Raw genomic sequence first — 27526 nt, 5'->3', positions numbered from 1 at the left:
TAAAATGGAGAAAAGGATATTTTGTTTGGTGTATTGTTAGTTAGCTGATAATAATTTCAACGTTGACGACACAAAGAATTGCTGCTATACTGTCGCTTTCAATGTTAGGCCCTAGCAAGATTTATTTCAGTCCACCAACCTCAGTATCAGTGCTGAAACTTGAAATGGCTAGCTACAGTAAACAGCCATACTTAAGCAGAATTGCAGAGAAATAAAGACGCGAAACCATTTAATAGCAGCAATAAATATTTACTATGTACTGGTACACCATCTTAAATATACTCTATAATAAATTTGGAAATGCATCTAGAGAGTTAAATGACTTCAATTTTCAAAAACTCAAAACTTTCGAATGTACAAATCATTTCTAGTAGATTTATTATCCTTGTAACTCAGTAATATGGCATCCCATAACACATTGTATGGTATGATCTGAATCAAGAATCATAACACATGCAGATCAACATTCCTATCCATGAGTCATGCCAGCTAAATCGACTATATAGCAAACAGCAACATACCTGGTGTCATCCCAAAAGTTGGGTTTGGCGGAGGTAGGATGAAAGAAACCTTATCCCTACTTTATTTTGTTACGATATAGCAACATATAGCAGATAATTAAAAGGGCACACTGTTTCCCCAAAACCTAACTTAAAGCAAATAAGAATTCACAAAGAAATTAAACTTCCTCCTCTAATGATAAAAAGCATGAAAATAAGATCAATCTTCAAGCTAGCGAATACTGCAGAGGCTTAAACTTCAAACTTCAGAATTGCAATATCAGGTGTGTGTGTGAGAGAGAGGAGGGAAAGAGATAGAGAGAAAAAGCGTGTCCAGAAAAGAAGGCCTCTAGTCTAGCTTAGGCTTCTATGCACCCCAAAGAACAATGACATAAGCTGTGCAATTCGCATAAAGAACGGTTGAAAGGCAAAGTAACGTAAAATATTCAACATCGTTAACATCCTCCCGTTTAATTGTTTTATTCATTTAATATTTTCTGATTCTCTTTAGGTAGGAGTTCATTAGAAGAGAACATTCAGCTATTTGTTAGAATGGACAAATGCCCTCACTTATGTCTGTCCTATTGACTAAATCAATTACTCTTATAGGCACTCTAATAGTTTTTTCCTCTATGTAATAGGCATCCAGCATGGACGGATTTAAATACATGAATATGTAGAGTTTACAAATTCTTTATTGCTGTATATGCAGAGATATGAATGTCACAGCACTCTGCATCGCACGAAAAGTCCTTTGTCATGGCATCGACCATCTTCTTGTCCCATTTTGATCGGTTGTTCTTCTGTAATAACATGACATAAAGTAAGGTTAGAAAGCCTGGTCTTTTTTGGGAAGAAAAGTACTTACCAGAAGCAGACAGCTGAATAACAGTGAAGTTGTCACATATTTATTTTCTTTTGGGCCCATGGGAAAGGGAAGGGGTGGAGAGGCTAGAAAGACCTTCAAAAGACTCAAGTACGTACAAGTTCAGCAATTGCTTGGTTCAGGGGCATATTGTGGAAGGTATCTTCGATAAAACGAGAGAGTTCGGTGCCCTCAAGATCATGATCCACAAAGTGCCTGTTCATTAAGTAATTTGATGAAAAACGTGAACTTTCTCAGCAGGCAAGGAAATAATAAACCTTGGAGGACATTATTGTTCAGCTTATTTTGCGTTCGTGTTAACTAACCCGAATTTACTGTAAGGAAAATTCAGTAGAATAGGCATAGCTCCATATCTCATGGCCTTGAGCTACACATAAACACAGAGAAACATCAGGAGCATTATTATTTCAGGATCTAAGAAAAAAAGCAGACAGATTAAAATCCAATGACTCTAAAGAGAAAAAATCTAATAACTTTAAAGAGAAGCAAATATGATGTCAACTAAGTGTCATTAACAAGGTTCATCAATTAATCATGGAAAGCAAAGATGATGCATGTATCAAGGGTGCTCATGTAATGATAGTAGTTCTGAAAATTTTGAGAACCCTTCTTCACTTGTCCAACCACGCGTGGCCAATGTCTTCGTGGTAAATTGTAAATTTCCAGTTTGCAGTCCCTTAGATAAGGCCTTGTATTAAAGGGCTGAAACAAATGATTCTTCGGTGGGCGATCCGATCAATTGGAGTACAGTTGGTGGTAAATGAAAATCAAGTGAGTAACTGGCAGAAGCAACAAACATTTCTTCTCATAATAGAACGTTTCAGTTCCCAAGGCAGATACATACACGAACATGATTGCAGGAACATAATCAGCAAGTGGATTATTTAATGTAATTCAGGTCCGTTCTTAGAGATTTAATTGCAAGATTAATCCCATCGTATGCCTGGAACAAGGGATCATTTAGATAAACTGGAAGTTGGTAACGAGCCTTCTTAGTATTTAAGGATGTCCAATTCTACTATGTTAGATTTATGTTTTAGCTCTCAGTGTCTCTATGTAACTTGAAAACAAGGCTTCAGGTTTCCATATCACTCCTATTTACTCCTTTGAATGATTAATAAGAAGGTAGGGTCCGTCATAAGTTATACCCCCATGGTACATAGCAGTCTCTTTTTTCTCTTTGAATTAAAAAGGGCATGTTATTTATATTTCCATATTAGTCCACAAAAGATTGAAAAAGATAAGACTTTTACGGAAACCACTTACCGGTACTTGGAGTGTATCATCAAAAGAAGGGCACAGCATGATGTCAGATCCCGCAAATACTAAATGTGCTAAAGCTTCATCATATTTGTTAAGGAATCTCATGTTTTCATCCTGTAGTATTGAAAGATTCAACAATAATTTTAGTTCCAAATTCTTGTGTAACTATAATTTACAATAAAGGTAATCATGTGCATGCATCTTTAATCTAGTCTGAGAATGTCCATATTAGGATGCCAAATTGAAATACTGCACATAAAAGTACCAAAAAAATAGACTGTCTTTTCATTTCCGGCATTAGGAGAAGAGTCACTTTAAGATATTAGAATCCTGATGCAACTTGTTTCCAATTACGGATTTTGACTTCAAACTTTAGCTACTCCAAACAACAGTTTCATCACATCTGAGGTTCCCAATTACAAAACAACAAACTGTTTTCTGATCAGTAGCAGCTGAAAAAGACCAGGTGAACGTAACAAAGTATTTCATCCAATAGTATTTCTTACATGTCAATATTTTCTACTAGCCATGATATGCCTCTTCTAGTATGTATCCACTGTAGCCCTATACAAAATTCTTACTTCCTCATGTTTGAGAGTCTCTTTCATTCTCAATAAGTTTTTTACAGTGTTTCCCTCTTGAGAATGTTTACTCCCTTGTCCCTAAATCTTGGTCTCTTTTTGCTTTTCAAGGGTCATTCAACCTTCTTGTGATCTTGAATTGGACATAGATTTATTTACTCTTTGGAAATGAAATTTAGATAAATGAAATTTACTAGAGGTTGCAACTTTTTCCACATGACTTTGACAGCATAATAGATTTGAAATCCTTAGTAGCAGATCTATTTCTTTCACTCCGGAGAAGAGAAACTGGACTAACTATTCCAGCAAGCTAACTCCAGTTTTATTTGTCAGATAACTTCAGGATTAGCACATAGAGAAAGAGAGGCATATGCAGCATCCAGCAGCAACAGATGACTCCTCATAGTTACAAAACACAAACATAACCCTCCCAACATTTGGACCCATGGCATGAGTTAAACAGACTGCAACGTTGTATGCAATTTTACAAGAACCCAAACACTTTTGACTCGAGGCTTTCTTTATTCGTGTGACTGAAGACGTCACGAAGATATTAGCCACAAACTTAGTACAAGGAAACTGACAAGGTTCTGCTGGATGGTCGGTCAGGAGTTGAATCATGGCTAAGACTTGGGCCACTGGACTCTAATTGTCTCATTCTACCAAAAGTAGCTAGCTAAGTTTTATTCAGTTTTCCTGTCACAATTAGCGATATAACTAAATGACATAGGTGTTACACGCAGGGTGAGGCACAAATATACCTTGATAAAAGAAGGAATATAATTACCTTGAGTTCCTCCTCAAAATATTCCAATGCTGTATTTAAACCACGAGTTTGACCTGAGCCCATGAAGACAAACTGCATGTTGCCAATTGAAATTCTTGTTTGTTTAACAAACTCCAAAGGAAGACAAAAATAACAGACATTAAAATTTGGGAGTAATTAATTTTCAAAATAGAAGTGCAGCTTTGAAAGAATCATCACATATGACGTCAAGAGACAGACATACATAGAACCATGACTTATTTGAGAAAAGTAACAACTACCTAAGTCCCAAACAAATTGAGGTCATCTATATGAATCCTCCATGACCATTTTTATTCTCCATTTAAATTCATCTTAAACCAAAAGTACCATGAAATATATTAAGTACGAGAATTTATTTTATTTGAGAAAAGCACACCAAGCATATTCAGAAGAACGACCTGAACACCTCTCCTTGAAGCCGTCCCAATAATGTTCTTGAGTTTCTCCAGTTCAATATCAGATATGTCTGGGAAGATGCATCCTACCTGAAGATACATCACTAATAAGCTAAAGATATGCTGATACATATGCTGAAAGCAATATTGAATTTGAACAACACCGATGATATCCTCATCTGGACACACTACAACAGATGGATGCCTTAAAACAAAGGTATATGAGTTACCTCGGGAAAATTACCCAGAGGAACCCTAACGTTCAGAGAGATCATCTGGGGATTAAAAGTTCCTAGAAGGCATTCAATAGAGTAAGCGACATAAAATTAAGCAGCAAAGCAGACATTTTGTGCAGTTATACCAAGGACACCTCTGTTTTCCTTATGGAAAGAACAACTCAATGTCATTCAAACTACATGAAATTAAACTCAACAGTATAACATGAAGAAAATGTTCATTTTCAAATTTCCAGAACCCCCCACCCCACCTCAGCTACTTCTCCCAACTTCAGAGGTCCTTCCTGATATAATGAAATATTCTGTCCCTTGATTAGTGCAGCATATTGTTAGGCAGACTGACCCAGACAATCTCATAAAGAAGAAGCTAATCTTTGAGAAATTTCCATCCGTAGTGTTTGGTTACATACTTTTGTAGGAAAATCTTCAAGCAGAGTAAAACCTACGAGAATAATGGATGCTTTCTCCAGCAACCCCAGATGCTGCTGCAACGAGACTTTGCAGACAGATTTCCCCTTCATATTATCTGCACTGTAGTTTTGTGGGAGAAACTTATCCACTGAAGGATCCCAAGCTGAACTGTCAAATACAGGAGGAGCAACTACTAACTTGTCCCTACAATCAAGTTGTATTAGCAAATGAATTGCAACTCCATAAACAACAGAGGAAAAACAAACCTAAGAGACTACTAATCTGTTGCAGCAAGCAAAAGCATATCTGGAGCCTCTATCAAAGAAAAAACTTGCCAAAGAATCAGAAATTCATACTGGTCGTTATTGTAAAATGTTGAAGAGGAACATACTTGTGTATGCTTAAGGTGGGCTCCAGACCATGACTCGTAGCATGAATTACCTGCCCTTTTGTTTGCATGGATGACATTATAATAACTTTATTGGAGTAAACAACTCCAGCCTGGAAGAAGACAAACAAACAAAATGTTACATGAAGCACGCTAAACGAGCTCAACTGTGTCTGGGGGTAATCCATTGAACTAGGAAACAAGGTGAAAAAAATCATGAAAATTCATATTTCTAGGCAAATATAAATGAAAAGCATGGACGGGAAGTACATGTTGCCTGCTTTCAAGTTTGAAATTTCTCCAATTACCTTATGCAGTAAAATATGAAGCAGGAATCTCTCTTCTAATGAAAATACAGATACACTTATGTGACCAAACGGAACCCAGTAACTGTGCAATCAAGCATCCAATGGCAGCGAACAGTTAAGAGGTCAAAAAGCATCAAATACCTTCAAAACATTGACAAGATGGGACTTGTTGTTATCTTGCAGACGATCAGAACGATGTAGTTCATGAGAATCAAGCCCACATAGGGCTAACTTTTCCGGTTGCTCTATACACTGAGATATATGACCCAATGATTGTCAAGAGGCTTGGTACATTTCAAAATCATTCGAAGAGTAAAATAGTCAATGAACACATAATGAGGCTCTTGCCTGAGACTCAAAGCTTTGGCATGTCAACAGTATCCTGGTACCTTCAAGTCCCTGCACATTTGAGAAGGAAAAAAAAAAAAGCATCAACCTCAATGCAGACAGAAAGGAAATTTTAACAGAAACATCAATCATCATAGTTTTTTTTTGCCTAAGAAATACAATAAAAAAGCGCATCATTCAGAGGAAGCAGGACTAGTCGACTGAACCACGTAAGAAAAAATTCAGTTGCATTGTATGTGGAGCAACACATTTTAGTTGACACGCGCAAAAGAAATAGATAACCAGACCTGTCAAAATACCAGAAAAATGCTGTAGTTTCTTCATGTCAATGGCCTTTTTGAACAATAAGGTCGAGAGGACATTCAGCAAAGAACAAAGCAATTAAATGCACATCTCCTAAAAAGTGGGGAGGGCTTGGGGGTTAAAGATTTGCGGGTCTGTAACAAAGCGTTGTTGAGAAAGTAGATATGATTTGGGTAGAGATGCAAGATTTTGGGAGAAGGGTGATGGTAGATAAATATGGGTTGATGGAAGAGGGTGGAGAAGAAATGATGCCACTGTGAGTTAGAGGTGTGAATTGCGGAGGAATATCATGAAGGAATGAGCAGAATTTAGTGGCAGTATATCATTCAGGATAGAAGATGGGAGGAGAGTTAGTTCTTTTGGAAACATAAGTGATGTGGGGCTTTTACAGGGTATCATGCCAAAGGGAGTTGACAATCTAGCAAATTCAGGGGTAAAAAGTGAAGAGATGTTTTGGGACTTGAGTCATAAGGGATTACCATGATCGAAAGGTGAAGATTTCTAGTTTTGCTTCATAAGCAATAGCCTCAATGTTTTGAGTTGGGGTTTGAGGAATAGCAAAGTGTTCTTTGTCAAGTCTTTTTATGAGAATTTTGGTTAGGGAGGAGGACTTCTTTCCGTTTAAGTTTATATGGATACCTTAGGTGCCGAGGAAGGTGTGTTTTCACTTGCTTAGCCGTTTGAGGGGTGATTTTGACGGAGGAAAGTTTTAGGAAGTGGAAGGTTGTCAGTATCGGTTGGTATTACACGTGCAAGGAGGCAGGCGAGGATGTGGATCATATTCTTCTACATTACAGTCTAGCCACGAGATTATGGTGGAATATTTCTAGTTGGTTTGGCATCTCATGGGCGATCCAAGAACCATTTAACATTTGATGTTCAGCTGGAAGAGTGAGAGAAGAGGCAGGGGCATTAAATGTCGCTCCACTGGCATTAATGTGGGTTGTTTGGGGAGAGAGAGAGAGAGAAACATGAGAGCTTTTGAAGGGGTCGCGATGAGTTTTACTTGGGTCTCGTTTAAAAAGTAGTCTTTGATCCCTTAGTTTCTTTTGGTGCGCCCATGTAGTTTCCTAGTTATATAGAAGAGTGGTGTCATATTTAGAGAATCAGTAGGTTCTCTACTTTTTTGTTATAAAGCCGATTTTGCCCATTTAAGTAATCAAAAATATATTTACTTGATCAAAAAAAAGAAAAACACAATCAAATGGCTCCATGTTGAAAGAAACAGTGCCAGATTTATCTAAATAACAGTAAAAATGAATTAAGAAGTTTATCATTGTCAAATGTGAATGCTACGAAGTGAACCTGATTTACAAAAACATCCCAAAACAGTGGACCAACAATAGATGTTTCCCAGTTGTGTATATGAAGCACATCCGGCTGCTTTCCTGCTTTAACTATATAATCCAATGAAGCACGAGAGAAGTAGGTGAATCTGTCATCAAATGATAATTCAGAGGAAATCGTGAAAATCCTGTCAGTACTTGACAACTGACGAATTAAAGTAAACCACCAAAAGTTTAAGTCCATGCAGGAAGAATTAATCACAAAACATTTACGCGCAAATACAAGTGACTTAGTAACTCCTTCAACCAGCTGGCCAGCTGCATTGCAGAGAGATTGGGGTGGGATAGAGGGAGGGGTAAAGGTGTATACACACGCACTGCCCCACTACTAGTTGGAGTTTCTTTCCAGTTAAACAATCATATCTACAGACATACACTTATGCTCGAACAAAAAACCATCCAAACGGAACTTAAATCTCAATAATATGGTCCTCAAGTCTTCTATTGCCAAAAAAAATGGACAATTCTACGATGCACGGGGTATTGATCAAAGTCATGAAACCTTTATTGCAGTTTTTGGCCTCATTTACTTCTACCTCATATCATAAGGACTAGCCAGAGAGTTTATTGGGATAGAAATATAAAGAAGTTCAGCAAAACTAAACAACTTTGCAGGGACAAGTCATTCTCTACCTAACTTCAGCTCAAAACAAAAAATGAATACTAGCATTTTTCTATCATTTTACAACTTTGAAAGAGCTAAAATTATTTAGAATTAACATACCACATTGGATCTTGACCACATTTGACAGCGCATTCTATCAGTATGGATGTTAATGTTCTTTAGAAGTTCTTAGATTTCATAAATGTTAGCTAAGCAATTATACAGCAAATAAATCTCGTCTTTAGCATGATCAACTGTTTCCTGCCCTCTTCTAGTCAGTAAGCTGCCAAGTTTTTGGTTAATGAAGAATAGCGTGACCATTCTTCTCAACATTAGTCCAATAGGAATTTTTCATTCTTTTTGTAAATCTGTGAGGTTTAGACAAGGGGGTAGCAGGAGAAGATGCAAAGGCAACCAATTGAGATTCATATAGCATATTAGGAGGAACTCTCTGCATTGTAAGCAAATTTTAGAATGCCGGAAATATTTTGTTTAAATTATTGTTAGATATTAAACAAACAACTGGTGTCTAAAGTATGTTGTTTATTGAAGTCCTTTCCAGTTAGAGTAAATCAACCTTAACCAAAAATAAGTACTCATAATAAGAGTTGACCAACAACATCATGAAGTAATCCAGGCTGAAAGGCTGCATTCTGAGAAGCTTTCAAGTTCTAATCACATTTGATATCAAGAGAGTGTTCCAAAACAGACATATACTTCCTAAATCAGAATAATAAAGACGATGCATAAGAACATATTAAGTTGAAGATACGCAAAATAAGCGCCTTCGCAGTATTTAAAAAGAAGAAAGAAAAGGGCAAGAAATAAAAGGTAATAGTTGAGCATCAAGTGATCCTCTTGCAGAGAGAATGGGGCAGTACATAATAATAAATCAATCAAATATGCATCAAACCAAAATCAGTTGGGATCAGCTACCAGAATAAGCGGAAAAGTATATAATTAGAAAAAGAAGTTTTAGGAAGCTAAAAGTTCAAGGGCAGACAACAAGACGTATGAAATTCTTATCCTACTTCTCATTCAATTGCGTGCTTATCAGAATAGAATTTACAAACCGTTCAAAATCATTTGAGTAGCCATATATGTTCTCACGACTGAAAAATGATGAATAGTTGAGAGGTTCTATGAAAGTCACTCCAATGCCATAGACAACCCTGTACAACAAAAAATGCAAGGTTTACTGCTCTTCGCGTCAGGATAAAGTTTGATATAAACAATGATGTAGTTCAAAGACCATCTCCCTGCTCCCCAACTGTAAATTATATCCATATTCTTCCAGTGACACCCAGCCTCACCTCAGAAAGGAAAATAGTTTAATGTTTTTTAAAAAATTTAGAACACACTAAGCAGAAACTCACCCAGTCCAGATTCTGTTTCCATGCAGTTGACCATTGAAGCATGAATGGAACTCTGCTTCAACTTCTCGGAATCCATGAACTTCATTTAAATTTAGGCTAGCATACCTGCATTAAATTTATTCAGCAAAATTTTACTTAATTTAAAATGTCCCATGATTCAAACAGAGTAAACACGAAGAGGCAGCAGGCTTAAGAATAGTATATGAATGAGAACACCACCTATGCATAGATACATTTCACAGAAGCTAATGAGTGCTAAACTAATATATCCAGAAACTATGGTGTAACGAGATCAAATATGAATATACAGGTGTTGGTCCTCCTAGAACATAGCAGAGAGCACCTCTAAGCTTACGTAATAAGTTAAAATTGTCGTCTAAAAAAGATGATATTCAAAGTAGATCTTTAGTTCCTTTAGATAGAGTATATATCCAATCTGTTTTCATCTATATCTGAATCTAAATAGCTTCTTAACCCTCTTGAGATGGTAGTTCCAGAAAAGAATTAAAAAAGAAGCCGCGCAACCTTTCATCATCAAACAACCAAAAATGAGAGTGGAAAAAATATTCTTGATTACTTGGGTAAGATAACCTCAACCAGATTTCCCTTTCTTTGCAAGGCACGAGATAAACCGGTCACATATACTGCCAAAGATCCAACTGATACCACTGGTGCCATTTCAGTACAAATGTGGATTATGTGGTAGCCCGACCTGAACATCAATATAAAAGTAAGAACAGATGAACTCCAGAAAACTCAATTGTAATAAATTATCTAGTAAACTCAATTGTAATAAATTATCTAGTAATTCAAACCATATACCAGAAGAAAAATTCTAATTCACCTGCGCAACATCTATGTTACATCAACATCACCCAATATTTCAGGTAATTAAGAGAATATTAACAACAACAAAAAAAATAGATCACTAGAACTAAGTTTAATCCAAAGAGAAAATCAACCATTGAAAGTAGTTAAAAAAAATATTTCTGAATCAATTAAACTTCTGCCCAAAGTTTAGTCATAGCTTTAGAAATTAGTCAACACATTGTTGGGGACTTACTTTCTACTATTCCCCAAGAAGTGGCGCAGCTCTACTAGAAGCTCGGTATCCTGTTTATGCATAATCTCAGAGAAATAATCGGCTATACTAACTTTTGAATCCATGACCAGCCTTCTATACTCTGATGCCTCCTTGCTTTCAATCAAACTAGTAAGAAGCATAGAGTCTATCCTTAGTAGTAACTCGGCGCTGATTGAGAACTTATCTGTTTCATGAAACCAACAATGAGCTTTGCATTTTATCACATGCATAGTCCCCGGAATATGTGTCAAAGTATCATCAAATAGAATAGGATAAGACAGAGCAAGAAGAAATACCAAAAGTACAAGAAACAAGAAAATGCATTCTAACTAGGAGACTCTGAGCATTATATCTGCAACCTAGAGCATGTAACAGGAATCACTTTATACATCCTAAATGGCATTTGGACTCCTGTTTTTAAACTATCAGACATTAGTCTTGTGTTGAAAACTGAAATGGATACAAAGACACAAACTTAGAAGTTGGGAAATTATGACAGAAGATTAAATATCCCGCATAATCTAAACCTAGCACTTGTAAAGTTCAAAAGAGATCACAATGTACTACATCAATTTCATACATTTTCAACATGATTAACCTAAATATTCTTCCTCTTTATCTTTTGTTCATCTTAATATTAAAATTCTCAATATTGACGAGTATCCAACGTATTTTCTAAAAAGATGGAAAATTATACTACTTTTTTCCCTAAAGAGAGGGAACTAGAATATTTAGTGTCTTTTTCTGTCAATTTGAGGGAGTGTTGAAGTATTGAGTTATTTGCTGCTATTTTTCTTTTTTAGTTTAGTAATTTTATTTTTGAAATTCAGTTATTTAAGTTAATATAGAATAGGATTTATTAGTATCCTAGTTGAAGGTAGAATAGGATTTTATTATTTTCCTAGTTAGAAATAGAATAGGATTCTTTTGTCTATTTATATTCTCAGATGTGAATGAATAACAACAACAACAACAACAAACCCAGTGTATTCCCACTTAGTGGGGTCTGGGGGGGTAAGATGTACGCAGTCCATACCTCTACCTCTGATGAAGTAGAAAGGCTGTTTCCGAAAGACCCCCGGCTCAGGCACAAAATATCACACAAACACATAGTAAAGCACAGAAGCAGATGACAATAATATCAATACGGCACCCATACGGAATATAAAACAGAGGAAAGCAGAGGAAAGCAGAGGAAAGCACACAGATTCGTAATAAGCATGGAACACTGAATACGGAATCATAACAGGAATAAAAAATAAAAACCCCCACCAAGTAATTCCCTACACTAGCGACCCAATCTGGCCCTACTCTTCTGCCGTAATTCAGATGTGAATGAATAAACAAGCAGAATATTTTTTATCCTCAAACGTTTTCTTCTTCTCTGTGCTCTGTAGAACAACAATTGGTATCAGAGCCAATTTCTTGAGGGATCTGTGAGAGAGAAGACCCTAAAAGTAACCCTGCGTAAAAGTCAATATTGTTATGGCTTTCAACAATTTTTCAATTCCTTCCTCCCAAAAATTTTTTCTGGTGAGAATTATCCAATTTCGGCTATCAAGATGAGAACATACTTGCAAGCATATGATCTTTGGCAAGTGGTAGAGGTTGGAGTAGAGGTAAATCCTTTGCCACATAATCCAACTATGACGCAAATTAAGAATCACAGAGAAAGGTTGCAAAAAACTTTAAAGCTCTCTCTTGCATACAATCAGCACTTTCGGAAGTAATTTTCGCTAAAGTTATGGCAAGTGAGACTGCAAAGGAAGCTTGGGACAAGTTGAAAGAAGAATTTCACGGAAGTGACAAGATTAGGCAAATAAAAGTGATAAATCTGAGAAGAGAGTTTGAAATTCTCAGAATGAAGGATTCAGAAACTATTAAAGAGTTCTCCAACAAGTTGATGAAGGTTGTTAACCAAATCAAACTTATGGGAGAAGAGCTTACAGATTCAAGAATCGTGGAAAAGGTTCTTGTGAGTTTGCCGGAAAGATTTGAAGCAAGGATCTCCTCACTCGAAGATTCGAAGGATGCTACAAGTATGCAATAGAGAGTATAAAGAAGAGAAGAAAGCAAGAATTAAGCTGAGCTGGCATTTGATTAGTTGAAACTGTTAAAATGATAGTTGTAGTTTAAAATTTTGTTATTACTGTAGCTGCATCCGAAAGTTAGTTAAGGCGGTTACAGCTATCCAATTAAGAGTTTTAGCTATATAAAACATTGTACTGATTGTTATATGGATTGAATAATAACATTTCTCTGTTCTTTCTCTCAAATTCTTTTCTCATCTTAGCTAAGTTCTCGGATTTTCCCTGATTAGCATATCAGTTTTTCAAAGATAATTCCTAAAATTGACCCACAATTGTCATTCGATTAGCAATTGCGCATCAATTGGTATCAAAGTTGTCCTGATCCTTGGCCATAGATGGTCAATCGGAGTAAGTCGAGTGAAGGTATGGAGGATAAGATCTCACAGATACAAGAACAACTTCAGAAACTAATGGAGGGAATGACCAGCATCATGGATAGGAATTCGCAGGTTGACAAGGAGATGGGGGAATTGAAGGAAAACTTGGCAAGACTAGCAGTTAATAACTGAGAAAAAGAAGGGGGAAGAGAAGAATCTTCTACTGGAAGAGCTTGCTCCATGGATTTGCATAATGATTACAGGTCAAGAGACAATCACAATCATGGTAACTTCTGTTGGATTTTCCCAAATTCTCTGGCTTAGAATTAAGAACTTGGCTATATAAGGTTGACTAGTTCTTCTCTATGGATGAAATTCCATTTGAGCAAAGGGTTAAGATAGCTTCTATCCATATGGAAGGAGAAGCTATAGCTTGGCACAGATCGTATGTGAGATCAAGGAACTCAACTGCAGAGTTGAGTTGGACTGAGTATGTGTTGGCCTTGAATGAAAGATTTGGGGAAGGGTTTGAGGATGCTATGGAAGCACTCAAGAAATTAACTCAAACAGGTAGTGTGCAGGAATATCAGGCTGAATTTGATAGGTTGTTGACATCTGTTAACCTATCAATTGAAAACCAAATTAGTTGTTACTTGGGAGGGTTGACTCCAGAGTTGAATAAGGTTGTAAGGCTGCAATCACCTAAGACATTGATGCAGGCCTATAAATTGACAAGATTGCAGGATGATGTTTTTAAAGCTCAAGCAGGGTTTGAGGAGTGGAGGAAGAGTGCAAGGACCCCTATTAACTACTCCCCTCATTTGCTAAACCACATGTGCCAAATTCTGCAGTTAAAAAGAGTAGTGATGTTCAACCAATTAGATATCCAAGGTCTAATGGAAATAATACTAGAAGGAGACTAACTTCTGCAGAAATGGATGAGAAGAGGGCAAAAGGGTTGTGCTTCTTTTGTGATGAAAAATATGTTATGGGACATAAGTGTGCAACCAAGAAACAAATTTATTTGATTGATGTAGTAGAAGATGATCAGCTACAAAAAGTTGAATGTGATGAAGCAGGACAAGAAGTTGTACTAGAACCTAAAGAGTTGATGACCATTTCCTTACAAGCCTATACTGGTATCTCTGGATATCAAACAATTAGGGTGACAGGTTATCATGAGAAGATGCCCTTGCAGGTTCTTATAGACACTGGGAGTACACACAACTTTATAGATCAGGAGGTTGCAAAAAGGCTGGGATGTTAAGCAAATAACATAGAGAAACAATCTATAAGTGTAGTTGATGGGAGAAAAGTAACCACAGCATCAATTTGCAAAAATCTGCAGTGGTTGTTACAAGACACTACTTTTTCTTCAGATTTCTTGCTACTTCCTTTAGGTAATGTGGATATTGTTTTGGGTGTCCAGTGGTTAAGCACCTTGGGAAGAATACTCTTTGATTTCAGCAGCAGAACAATTGAGTTCAGGTACCAAGGCAAGAAACATGTCCTGAGAGGAGCAACCAATAAGTTGAAGACTACTAAGAGTAAGACTTTAATCAAGCAGTGTGAAGTTGAGAATCAGCTTTACATGTTATCCTTAATGCCTACAGATTATGCAGAAGACCTTTGCTACAATATTCAAACTGATCAAGGTAATGAAACTCCCTTGATTTTAACTGGTTTACTTGATGAGTTTGCTAGCATCGTCCTCTGTTAGATTCCGCCAATCCAGCCAGTAAAAGACCTTACACGTACCTGGGATTAAGAAGGATATTATTGAGAAATTGGTTCAAGAAATGTTGGATCAAGGTATGATACAACATAATACTAGTCCATATGCTTTACCAGTGGTCTTGGTGGGAAAAAAAGATGGTAGCTGGAGGTTATGTGTACATTACAGAGAATTAAACCAAATCACTATCAAGGACAATTCTCCTATTCCAATTATAGAGGACCTCTTGGATGAATTAGGAGGTGCACAGGTGTTTTCAAAAATAGACCTCAGAGATGGATACCACCAGTTGAGGATGTTTGAAGGAAATACACATAAAATAGCATTTAAAACTCAGGAAGGCCATTACGAATTTTTAGTTATGCCTTTTGGCTTAACTAATGCCCCATCATCATTCCAAAGCCTTATGAATTCTGTGTTTAAACCACTCTTGAGGAAGTAATTCCTGGTATTTTTTTATGATATACTGATTTATAGTAGAAGTTGGAATGAGCATGTTGATCATGTTGTAACGCCCCGAAAAACAGGTCCCGGAGCGTCACACGGTGCTTGAGGCTACGAGTAGCCTCAAGCTAACCCTTTGAGCCATTTTTATTCAGTTCAACACAAATTAACGGGGTTTCCATAAATAACCTTCAAATATCAACAGAGTAATCATCATCTAAGAATAAAAAAATTTCAGAAAGATAACAAAATACGACTTATAAGTCAACTCCCAACATCTATACTAGTCTGACAAGCCTCTAAGAAAATCAATAAAACCAGCGAGCCATTGAGACATGCCCCAACTGACTCATACTCAGTTATCAAATGTAAACAATTCCATGAAACCAACATCAGACATCACGTCCTCGGAACATGAGGACTCACCATAACAGAGGATGTAGAACAACGTGCCAGAAGAATCACTGTCGAACCTGGAACTGAGCACCTGAACCTACATTCCGAGAAAATGCAGCCCACATCCGAAAGTGTGGGTCAGTACCATGGAAAAGAACAGAGTATATGGGGGTGTATGCAGTTGTATAATCATCATCATCATAAATATTTATAAAAAATATGCAGGATGTATGAAAGACTCACATAGCCCGAAGAAAATCATCATAATCATGAGAGGGTGAAATAAGTATAATAACACATGTGAGTCATCATATAATTTGTCAATCACTTTCAGTTCATCAAGAATATCAATTCTCCTAATGTAACTATCATTTAAATCTTTCGAAAGAATAACTTTCATAATTCCACTTTCAAATCACTTCACCATTCACCATAGACACAAGGAAACACACACACACAGGAAGATCCTATAACCGACATAAACCATGTAAGCCACATGGAGTCCAACATACAACCCACGTTGGGGAGAGCCATCCTATCCTTGCCATCGGAGTAAGACTATCGATATCAAATCCACACAAACTAGTGATCACTATATAAATCACCCTCAGGCTCACTCCTACGGGGGCACATAGTTCTAGGGAAGTAAGGCCGCTTTATACCTCCCACTCGGTGCTAAAGATTTCTCCCGGACTTAACTCAGATCATTTCAAATACAATCCACAACAAAACAATTTCAGTAATATATAAATATACATCGGGAGCCATCATGCTTCCCATCTATCAAAATCAACCACGTTGTGGATTTCTTCGACACTCGAGTTCAAAACAACTCCATTAAGACCAAAAGGTCAAATCATTCAAAATATCTCAAATATTCAACATCAACGTGCTTATAACACACACTTTCTCAAAAAAACACAATTTTCAATGGGGATTCACGACCCAAATATCAAAATCATGATAAATATCGTTCAAGATTCATGCTTTATATCTCCACACATGTAAACTCATCTTTCAAAATCATAAACATCAAGATTTCATAATAATCATCATAAGATATGGGTTCATGCTTCAAATTCGTAAAAATCAAATAAAAAATCATGCCTATGTAAAGAAAATTACTTTTGGGCACAAGAACGAAAAAGAGTTCTTGTTGAAAAACCCCACATACCTTGAATGATGAACTTTAGATCGATACTCGTTTGTGAGATATTAATCGTGCCTTTGAATGATGGTTCTTGGAGTTTTTGAACTAGGAACTTGGAATCTTGAATAAATTTGCAGAATTAATGGTGAACTTTGGAGGTTCTTGAAGTTGGATGTAGGAGCTTAGGGTTTTCTTTTTGAGGGAATTTGATGAAATATAACATATAATGCTTCTAATAGGCTTTAATATAGGATTTGGACGGATTTTGGGTGAGGGGGAATGACCAAAACGCCCCTAAAAATCAAATGATTCTCGAATCTGTCCTTTGGTGGACTGTTTTGATAGTCCGAAGTAGATCAACCATAACGTTTTACTCCGATATCCAAATTGGATGAAATCAATTTCATTAGAAAGACTCTCATATCTTTCCGTTGATATATAGTATCTCACCCAGATCATTGTGTACGAGGAGTGATGACCGTTTGAAGTTAACCCAAAAATTTACTTTTGATAGGCTGAAGTAGATCGACCATAACTTTTTGCTCCGATAGACAGATTGGCTGAAACCAATTTCATTGGAAAGAGGACTCGCAGAGCTTTCCGTTGATGTATAGTAGATCACCCAGATCATTATGTACAATGAGTTAATGATCGTTTAAAGTTGGAGCAAAAATACGCCAGGCCTCAGTACTTTTTCCTTCCTGCATGTTTTACTGTTCACTACTATTCACGGTTCGATCGGAATGTTCATAACTCGTCGCTCGGGTGTCCGTTTTGGATGATCCACATATCGTTGAAAAGCTTATTCGATACTCTACGTAATGGTGGGTCATAATCTAAGACATTCCACACGAAAAATTTATAATTCATTCTAGAAGATAGAACCCAACACGTTTACGCACAAAATTTCAATGAAAAATTTTCCGGGGTATTACACATATGATGGCAGTGTTTGAGTCAATGCACCAGTTCCAACTATTTGCTAAGATGTCCAAGTGTGCTTTTAGAGTCAAGCAGGTGGAATATCTTGGACATTTCATAAGTGGAAAAGGTGTTGCTACTGTTCCTAAAAAGATCACTGCAATTCAACATTGGCCTACTCCTACTAACCTCAAACAGTTAAGAGGTTCTTGGGATTAGCTGGCTATTATAGAAGATTTATTAAGGGATTTGGTGTCATTTGTAGACCCTTACATGATCCCTTAAAGAAGGATGGGTTCACCTGGTCAGTTCAAGCTACTGAAGCATTTGATCAACTAAAGAAGGCCTTAATAACAGCTCCAGTCTTAGCCATGCCTGATTATACTAAGATATTTTTAGTAGAAACTGATGCCAGTGGGAAAGGCATTGGGGCTGTACTCATACAGGAAGGACATCCTATTGCTTTCATCAGTAGGTCCTTAGCCCCTAAACACCAGGTCATGTGTGTTTACGATAGGGAATTGCTTGCACTTATTTTTGCTATTACAAAGTGGCCACATTATTTACTTGGAAGGACCTTTGTTGTCAAAACTGATCAAAAGGCCTTGAAACATCTTTTGAAACAAAATATTCATATTGATTTCCAGGTGGCCGGCATCACTAAATTGATGGCTTTTGATTTCACTATTAAGTACAAAAAATGGGCTGAGAACAAGGTTGTTGATGCATTATCAAGAAAACCTGAGGCTGAGCTCTTAGCTATTTCATTATTGACACATGATGAAGCCTTGTATGCAAGTATTCAAGCTTCTTGGCAAGCTGATACCACATTGCAAGAAGTGATCCACAGGTTGCAGGTTCATCCCTTCAAATTTTTTGCATGGCTTAATGATAAGTTAAGGTGGAAAGAAAGATTAGTTGTAGGCAAGGATTTACAATTAAGGAAGAATATCATTACATTGTGGCATGCTAAACCTCAAGGTGGGCATTCAGGGATGGATGCAACAATCAAGAGGTTCCAGGCATTATTCTATTGGAAATCTCTAAATTCTGATGTTAGAGATTTCATCAATAAGAGTGCACTTGCCAGATGAATAAGTATGATGCTTCTGCTTATCCAGGGTTGTTACAACCTTTACCTGTACCTGATGGAGTCTGGACTGATGCATGCATGGATTTTATTGAAGGCTTACCTAAGGTGCAAGGTAAAGAGGTGATCTTAGTGGTGGTTGATAGACTAAGCAAGTCTGCTCATTTCATCAATCTTCAACATCCATATACTGCTCAAACTATTGCTCAATGTTTCATGGATCACATTTTCAAGTTACACGGACTACCTTCTACCCTGACAAGTGACAGAGACCTAATTTTTGTTAGCTCATTCTGGCAGGAGTTGTTTGGATTGTTTGGAGTCAAAGTACAACATTCTACTGCATATCATCCGCAGACTAATGGACAAACTGAGGTTTTGAACAGGACATTAGAGACCTATTTGAGGTGTTTCTGCTCAGATAAGTCTAAAGAGTGGGTGTCTTATTTCCCTCTTGCTGAATGGTGGTACAATACCACCGATCATACCACTCTTAAATGCACTCCATATGAAGTTCTCTATGGCCAAAAACCTCCCATTTACCTCCCTTACTTAGCTGGAGAATCCGGTTCTGATATGTCACTGATTGCAAGGGAAGCAGTTATTCAACTCTTAAAGTTTCATATCCTTAGAGCTCAACAGAGGATGAAGGATACGGCAGACAAGCATAGATCTGACAGGAGTTTTGAGGTGGGAGATTGGGTGTACCTGAAAATTCAGCCTTACAGATAGATTTCAGTAGCTACCAGGCCCTTTAACAAACTGATTGCTAAGTTTTATGGCCCTTATTTGATTGAAGCTAGAATAGGTGTTGTGGCCTACAAGCTATTGTCGCCTAGTGATGTACTCATTCATCCTACATTCCATGTTTCTCAGCTAAAAAAATGTCATGAAGTCCCTTGCAACATTGCACACTCTCCAGTTATTCAATTGTCAAGTTCTTACTGTCCTACCCCTGAGAGAGTTCTAAACAAAAGATTGGTTAAAAAGGGTAACAAAGCGGTGGAACAATTGTTTATTAAGTGGAGCAACTTGGATGAAGATCAGGCAACTTGGGAATTATCTTCTGAGTTTCAATTGAGATTTCCCTCTTTTAATCCTTGAGGTCAAGGATCTGTTGAAGGAAGGGGTATTGCTACAAGTATGCAATAGAAAGTATAAAGAAGAGAAGAAAGCAAGAATTAAGCTGAGCTGGCATTTGATTAGTTGAAACTGTTAAAATGATAGTTGTAGTTTAAAATTCTGTTTTTATTGTAGCCGCATCCCAAAGTTAGTTAAGGCGGTCACAACTATCCAATTAAGAGTTTTAGCTATACAAACCATTGTGCTGATTGTTATATGGATTGAATAATAACATTTCTCTGCTCTCTCTCTCAAATTCTCTTCTCATCTTAGCTAAGTTCTCGGATTTTCCCTGATTAGCATATCAGTTTTTCGAAGATAATTCCTAAAACTGACCCACAATTGCCATTCGATTAGCAATTATGCATCAAAGGATCTCACAAAATTGTCACCTTCAGAACTTGTACATGCTCTTCAAGCTCAAGAGCAAATAAGATCCTTAAGGCTAGAAGAAGCTCCTAAAATTGCTCTTCAAGCCAAGTTTAAAGTAAAGATGCAAATGCAAGAGGAAGGTAAAATCCCGGAACCTTCTACTAATTCTAGTCAATAGAGTCAAGAAAAGAGAAAACTTTCCTCCATGAAAGTATTGCAAAAAAAACAATCATAAAGAGGATGATTGTTGGTTTAAGGGGAAGAAACCACCTCTCCAGTGTAGATATTGCAATAAGCTTGGTCCTATTGAAAGGTTTTGCAAAGTGGAGAAGGAGAACAACCAACAAACTTAAAAAGCCAAAGTTTCAGAAGTTGAAGAACAGGAGGAGTTTGTGTTTACGGTGATGGCAGCAACAAGATTGAATGATAAAAACACATGATTTCTAGACAGTGGTTGCACTCAACACATGACCAGCAAACAAGAATATTTTACGAAGTTGGAATCTGCCAAGGTAGTGTCAAGTTGGCCGATAAAACTATGTTGGAGATTGTTGGTAAAGGAACTGTGGCAATTAAAGCTCCCAAAGGTACTAAATTTATTTAAGATTATTGGTACCTGATCTTGATCAAAATCTATTGTGTTGGTCAAATGCTAGAACGCTATTATATGTTACTGTTCAAAGATAAAAATGTGTTGTTTCTAATTCTAGTGGCCAAGAAGTGATTAGAGTTGACATGATAAAAAGAAGTTTTCCTTTAAATTAGAACTCAAATTCTAAGCAAGTTTGTCGAAGTAGTCAATGTGAGCAGGTTATTGTGACCACCAAGCACAACGATGACGATTTTATTTTTTATTCTGGAAAAAATGAAAATTGCTGCACTACAATTGACGTTGAAATCGAGCAAATCACTTCTCAGGAAAATCCTCAAAATCTTCTAAACAATAAGGAGGCTATAACGAAGGATAATCCACATACTGTAGTTGGGACAACATCCGGATCTCCAGACTCTGGCAATAACAATAGTTCAAATTCAAACCTCACATTTCATGAAGATCAGAATGACGGAGATGATGGGATGGGATGGATGATTGCGATGATGTGTCAAACTATGATGATGTTGATGACTATTTATCAGAATCCCGTTGCAAGAATGATAGTGTTCCAGACAATGCTTCACCTCATTCTGGTCCTTTGCAGAAATATGGTTCAGCAGAGGAAGGAGAGCATTCCTCAGGAGATGTTTCTTTAGATCCTACAACATGGAGTTCTAAACCCAGTATGGATGCAACGTCAAAAGATCTTAACTTCGCGGATGAAAACACCAGTGCAAGTGAAAAGCAGGTGTTTATGAGATATTTGTTTATGGTATCTGCAACCAGTTGTTATGACGACCCGTAGTTCTTAATTGTGGCCATGTTTATTGTGAAAATTGTGTGATCAATCCTAGCGACAAGCTATGTAGATGTCCAGTTGGAACTGGAGCATCCAAATGGATACCCCAATATTTGTTTAATTCTTGCACAATACCTGGAAGAGCAGTTTCCCGAGTTGTATGCATCAAGGGAAAAGGCATCAGCGTACAAAGCTGCTCGTCAGATCCCATCAGCACAAAATCAGGACGAAGTTGCTGGCTGCAAATCACTACCTAGATTTGATCTTTCCGCATGGTTAACGGGTGGAGGACCGCAAGTTCATATTGGAGTAGGTTGTGATCATTGTGGGATGGTCCTATTGTTGGGGAACAGTACAAATGCAAAGACTGCAAGGAGAAAATAGGAGCTTGGAAGATGTTCATTATGGATAACTGTAAGGAGCTTATGCCCGAGTACCTTGGATTTGTGAAGGGTGTTGTGGACTCTGATTATTTGCCTCTCAACATCTCTCGTGAGATGCTACAACGGAACAAGATTCTCAAGGTGATTAGGAAGAACCTTGTGAAGAAATGTATTGAGATGTTCAATGAAATTGCTGAGACCAAGAAGGGATTGAAGCTCGCTGATATATTTACCAAAGCTCTTCCCAAATTCAGATTTGAAACTCTTCGTGAACAACTTGGAGTTACCAGCAAACATCTCAAGGAGGAGTGTTGAAGTATTGAGTTATTTGCTGCTATTTTTCTTTTTAGTTTGGTAATTTTATTTTTGAAATTCAGTTATTTAAGTTGATATAGAATAGGATTTATTAGTATCCTAGTTGAAGTTAGAATAGGATTTTATTAGTTTACTTGTTAGAAATAAACAAGCAGAATATTTTTTTATCCTCAAATGTTTTCTTCTTCTCTGTGTTCTGTAGAACAACAGGGAGTTTTGTCTCCCTTTTTACTACCATATGGAGGTGTGAATACAAGGCTCTTTTTGTGTCATCTATCTGGGGCTAAATGTTGAAGACAAATTTTTGGGGATAACCTCATTGGTCAATTGATAGTTCTACTGAAGGTGAATGGTAACAGATTTGACTGAATTTTGCCCTTTTTCGTGGTAATCCCTTTTGAAACAATAAATAATTTATTTGGCCGCTTAGGTGGGGCTATTTCAGGTACTTTCTGTTAGTTTGTCAATGGTTAAGTTGGTGACATTATTGTGCTTTTGGGTTTTTATACTTTGGTCTAAATTGACTAAGATTTCCCTCTTATTGTAGGTTTCTTTGGCTGTTTACCCGTAGGATATTGTGTTTTTTATTGAAAGAAACCCTCTGATAGGTCCTGCAAAAGATAAAAGAAGAATGCAAGAATAGTACCCACTACCTTTTCTTGTATTAATTAGCTTTGTTCTCTCTAGTTGCTCGATCCGATCAAGCAATGAACTTTTCTCGCTTTTTACTCTATCAAGCTCTTCCATTGCCATGATGCGTTGTCTGTTCAAGTACAAGATATCTAGATGGAAGGCATTCAGTAAAACACAATAAGAAGATGTGTTACACAGGTATTAAGTAAACTTGGATGGAAAAAGTGCATCAAAAATAACTTACTCCCTTGAGCTTCTCTGAAAAGTTGCCAAATGCCAGTGCCTTTCCCTTCTAATTTACCACTCCTCATTTGTGGAGTGTTCTATTTTTTTAGAAAAAAAAAAGACGAAAATATTGCAGTAGATGAAAACAGGTAGTAAAGCAAGATTGAAGCAACTGAAGAAAAAACACTGCAGTACCTCATCACTAATCTGGTTTCCCAACCTATGTTGCAAAACAATGTAGTATTTTAGTGGCAATAAACGGATAAACTTTCACACAGAAAAGATAACTTAGATGGAAGGGGGAGAAGGATGGATTCGTGCTCACTCCAACTGCGAAGGTCCACTAGATGAGCCATTACTCTCTGCATTCTTCCTGAAGAAAGTCAAACAAAACAATTTTCAGCCCATTAAATAAAGATATGCTTGTGTATTGAAGTGGAAGAACAGTCTCTCGCTCTGCCCATCTTTTGATCTGATATTTAAATGAGGTATGCGGCGACACCAAGTTGTACTGAAAAGGGCTCAGGAAGCAAGCCACCAGATAGGGCTTCCCCCAACAATGGTTGAGTTATTACATGGAGTAACTGGGACGCCTTTCCTTTTTCCCATTTTACACTATATACAAGATGAAGAAGGATGAGGGGATGGCGTACACAAATTCTAATTAGAACACTATCTCTAGCTCTTATCTCATAGAAAGTTTAAGATCCCCAGCAGTTAGCAACAAATGAGATTATGGTCACTGGCTTACACGGTTGACTAGAACGTGAAGTTTTTGATTCTGTTGCACCCATTGGATTTCTGAGACACTTCTATCATATGTTTTGACAACAAAATAAACATAAGAGGAACCGCTTTAATTTGGAGTAGATGGTGCAACCGACAAACATATAATTAATCTTCAGTTGAACTATGATTGAACATAAACACTAAGGCCAGCACCAAGAGACTAGAAAGGAGTAGGTCAGCAAAGCACAGTTGTCAAGAGCAATTTAATGTATGACAACAAATGACTCCCAACCAACCCTTCACCAAGGCAATAATACTACTCAATTTAACTACACCTATAGATCTGTAGGTTTCAGACGATGCTTCTCAGTTCTTTGAAATCTGTGACTATATGACACCTGGCCTAATTCAACCCCCAAAGCTAATGGGGGATGATCAAGTCCATATAAGCAGATCATGAATCCATTCCCCAACCAATGTGAGCTCTAACTCACTTTAACACTTCCCTTCACGCCCAAGCCCAACTGGAACATGGAGTTGGGAGCCGAAACGGGAATGAACCTGGCTACATGATACCATATAATCAAGCAGATAAGGAGAATAATGATGTATTATTCCATCAAGTAGCAAGATTATATAAAAGTACATAGAGTTAGCAACAAATGAGATTATGGTCACTGGTGTAATATGGAAGGAATGTAAAAGGAAAATTCCACAGATTTGCTATCAGTCCCTATAATTACGTTGTCTATGTATATTATAAAGAATATACATAGACAAAGATTTGCTATCAGTCCCTATAACTACATTCATTTCTTTAACGCTCCCCCTAAAGCTAAAGCAAAGATATTGATCATGCCTAGCTTGTTGCAAAGATAGAGAACGACCATGAAATCCAATTTGCTTTCGACCATAGCAGGGCGCCTACCAATGAGCAATTCTACACTGCACCAAGGGCATTTTGACCATACTGGCCAATAAAATAGCAAATATTTCCCAGTTTTCATGCTAGACAAACATTTCTGCGTTACATAAGCTTTGAGGAATAGCATAAGTATCTTTTACAACATGGAGACGAGCAAGTAAATTGATGGCAACAATTAAGAGAGGGAAATAGAAATGAGTTTATACAGTATTTACCCAAGGCAAGAGATGAAGGAAGGTCGAAAAGGTTTGGCGTAAGCCGGGGAGAAGCTGCTACGAGGAAGAGGATAAGCTTTGCCGATGGATACACTGGAAAGCATCTCCGTGATCATTGTTCCCTTGTTGTTAGAGTAGCTACTGCCGACTGAGAAACAGAGAGTGAGAGAGAGGTAGTGAATAGTAGCTATGATTGGGGTGGAGATTTTGCGACTTTGCTCCAACACAGCACATGACGTTGAAAATGTCCAACGACGACTCCTCTTAAACTGCTTAGAGCGCCATCCATAACCGTCAGTTGCGAAATTTAAGGGCCTCTCTCTCATATTAAAATTTGATGATTAAATATTTTAAAATATGTTTCTTCCATTCTGAGAAAAGAAAATTTACAATTTAAATATAATACTACTTTTTGTCATATAAGTTTTGAATATTTAAAAATTTCATTATTAAGCAAATCCAATTCAATTTAAATATTACATATATGTAGGGGTGGACATTCGATTTGTTCGATTTGATTATTGAATATCGATTTGATTTTTCAATTTTCGCATTGACGAAAGAAAAATCATAACCAAACCAAAATTATTTTGGTTTGGCTCGATTTTTACAAATTCAGTTCGGTTATTTCGGATTTTTATTTCGATTTTAAAGGTTAAAGTAGTGAGCATTTAAAATTGGTGATTTTTCTAGAAAAATAATCTTTTTTTTAAAACCTATTTTCATTCCCAAATATAATTAATTCAACACGCATGAAATAACCATAAATATCGACCTCCTGAGTCATCGCCATTGGCGTGACGGCAGTGGCCACACTCGACAGCGACTGTCGATGGCAGTAACGAACTGAGCAAATAAGTATCGTTGGCGATGTTGAAATTTCAAATGAATTAATGAATTGAGGATGGTTGAGCGCCGTTGCAGCCTTCACGTTAATATTAGGGTCTAAAGCAAAACAGTATATTAGGATTTAGGGTTACTAAATGATTATAATATATATTTATATGTTATATCAGATTATATTATATTTTTAATGTATTTACAGATATATTAAATTATATATATAATATATTATTTATATAATTTCGTTTTTTGATTTATCCGATTTTTTTTTGGTAAATCCAAAAACCAAATTATTTAACCAAATTTTTAAAATTTAAAACTGAAATTAATCCGAAAAATTAAAAAATTAAATCAAAATTAAATTTAGATTCAATTTTTTGATTTTTCGATTTAAACCAAAATATATCCGGTCTACATATATGAGTGATTTGAATAGTTAAAAAATTCATTATCAAGCAAATCCAATTCAATTTAAATATTGCACATATGAGTGAGCGGTTTGATTTCACATTAACTAATGTCCGTCCAAGTGTCCGTCCAAAGCTCACCAAGCTGTTTCACGTCTTCCCTTTTTACATAATTAATCGGGAAGAGGACAATCGAAGTGATAAGCAATAGTCTTAAGTTAAATTCATTACATCATCATTCAGATTTTGAGCATTTCACCGCAAATTATCCGCCGATTGAAACAGCTTCTCAAAACTAACACATATCTAATCATTGGAGCTATGACCTCAGAATCCAACACAGAATTCATTATTAATGCAAAAATAATAGTATAAGCGTAAAACTTAAATGATTTGAATGCATACAACTAGCGAGAGGTGTACAGATCACACCATCAAGTCAAATTGAATCAACAAATCAAATTAAATCGAAAAAAAAACAAAGACTTATAATTTGATTTGATTGGTTTAACGTTAAAAAAAAAAAAAAAAACAATTCTTAATTTGATTTGGTGTTAAACAAAACAAAGTCAAACCGACATAATATATATATATAATATTCAAACTTTTTTATACATAAAATATTAATTATAATTTACTTTTTAAATACTTTTTCCACTAATTTTAGCAATTTTCAATAATTTGAAAGTAGATATAGATATATATTTAGATTTGGACCTTTAAGTTGTACTATTTGTTCATTAATTGTTAATTAAATGATCGAAAACTCAATATAAATTTAAAACTTAAACTTTTCACTCTTCATCTCATTTTTTAGTTTCAAGAGTGTTTTTCACTCCTCATTTGGGAAAACATATTTGATCTAGTATTCAATCACAATATAATTATAAAAACTAAAGATTATAAATATAAAAAAAAAAAAAAAAAAAAAAACAACTAAAACATAAACCAAAAAAAACAATTTTATGTTGGTTTAATTTGAT

General features: G+C 36.5%; 1 protein-coding gene across 4 annotated transcripts; it reads right to left on the bottom strand.

Moving 5' to 3' along the window:
* Nucleotides 1-936: 936 nt before the first annotated feature.
* LOC107860138 (probable starch synthase 4, chloroplastic/amyloplastic) lies at nt 937-25678 on the bottom strand. Of its 4 annotated transcripts, none has more exons than XM_016705394.2 (20): nt 25294-25678; nt 23750-23797; nt 23620-23644; nt 23444-23522; nt 23220-23348; nt 10817-11021; nt 10331-10465; nt 9754-9858; nt 9451-9549; nt 7733-7862; nt 6125-6175; nt 5918-6028; nt 5472-5581; nt 5080-5284; nt 4437-4523; nt 4018-4089; nt 2653-2763; nt 1692-1753; nt 1485-1581; nt 937-1303 (listed from the first exon to the last, which is right to left on the bottom strand). In XM_016705394.2, exons 1-20 carry the CDS (start codon nt 25617-25619, stop codon nt 1184-1186), a joined length of 2307 nt encoding a protein of 768 aa, XP_016560880.2. In that variant the 5' UTR covers nt 25620-25678; the 3' UTR covers nt 937-1183. The 4 variants fall into 4 exon arrangements, with proteins under 4 accessions (XP_016560880.2, XP_016560882.2, XP_016560883.2 ...); XM_016705396.2 differs by having other exon boundaries at nt 5116-5284; XM_016705397.2 differs by having other exon boundaries at nt 5080-5248.
* Between the last annotated feature and the right edge of the window lie 1848 nt (nt 25679-27526).

Source organism: Capsicum annuum, chromosome 2 (assembly GCF_002878395.1).
Source record: "Capsicum annuum cultivar UCD-10X-F1 chromosome 2, UCD10Xv1.1, whole genome shotgun sequence".
Lineage (NCBI taxonomy): Eukaryota > Viridiplantae > Streptophyta > Magnoliopsida > Solanales > Solanaceae > Capsicum > Capsicum annuum.
This window is presented reverse-complemented; position numbering and strand designations above follow the sequence as displayed.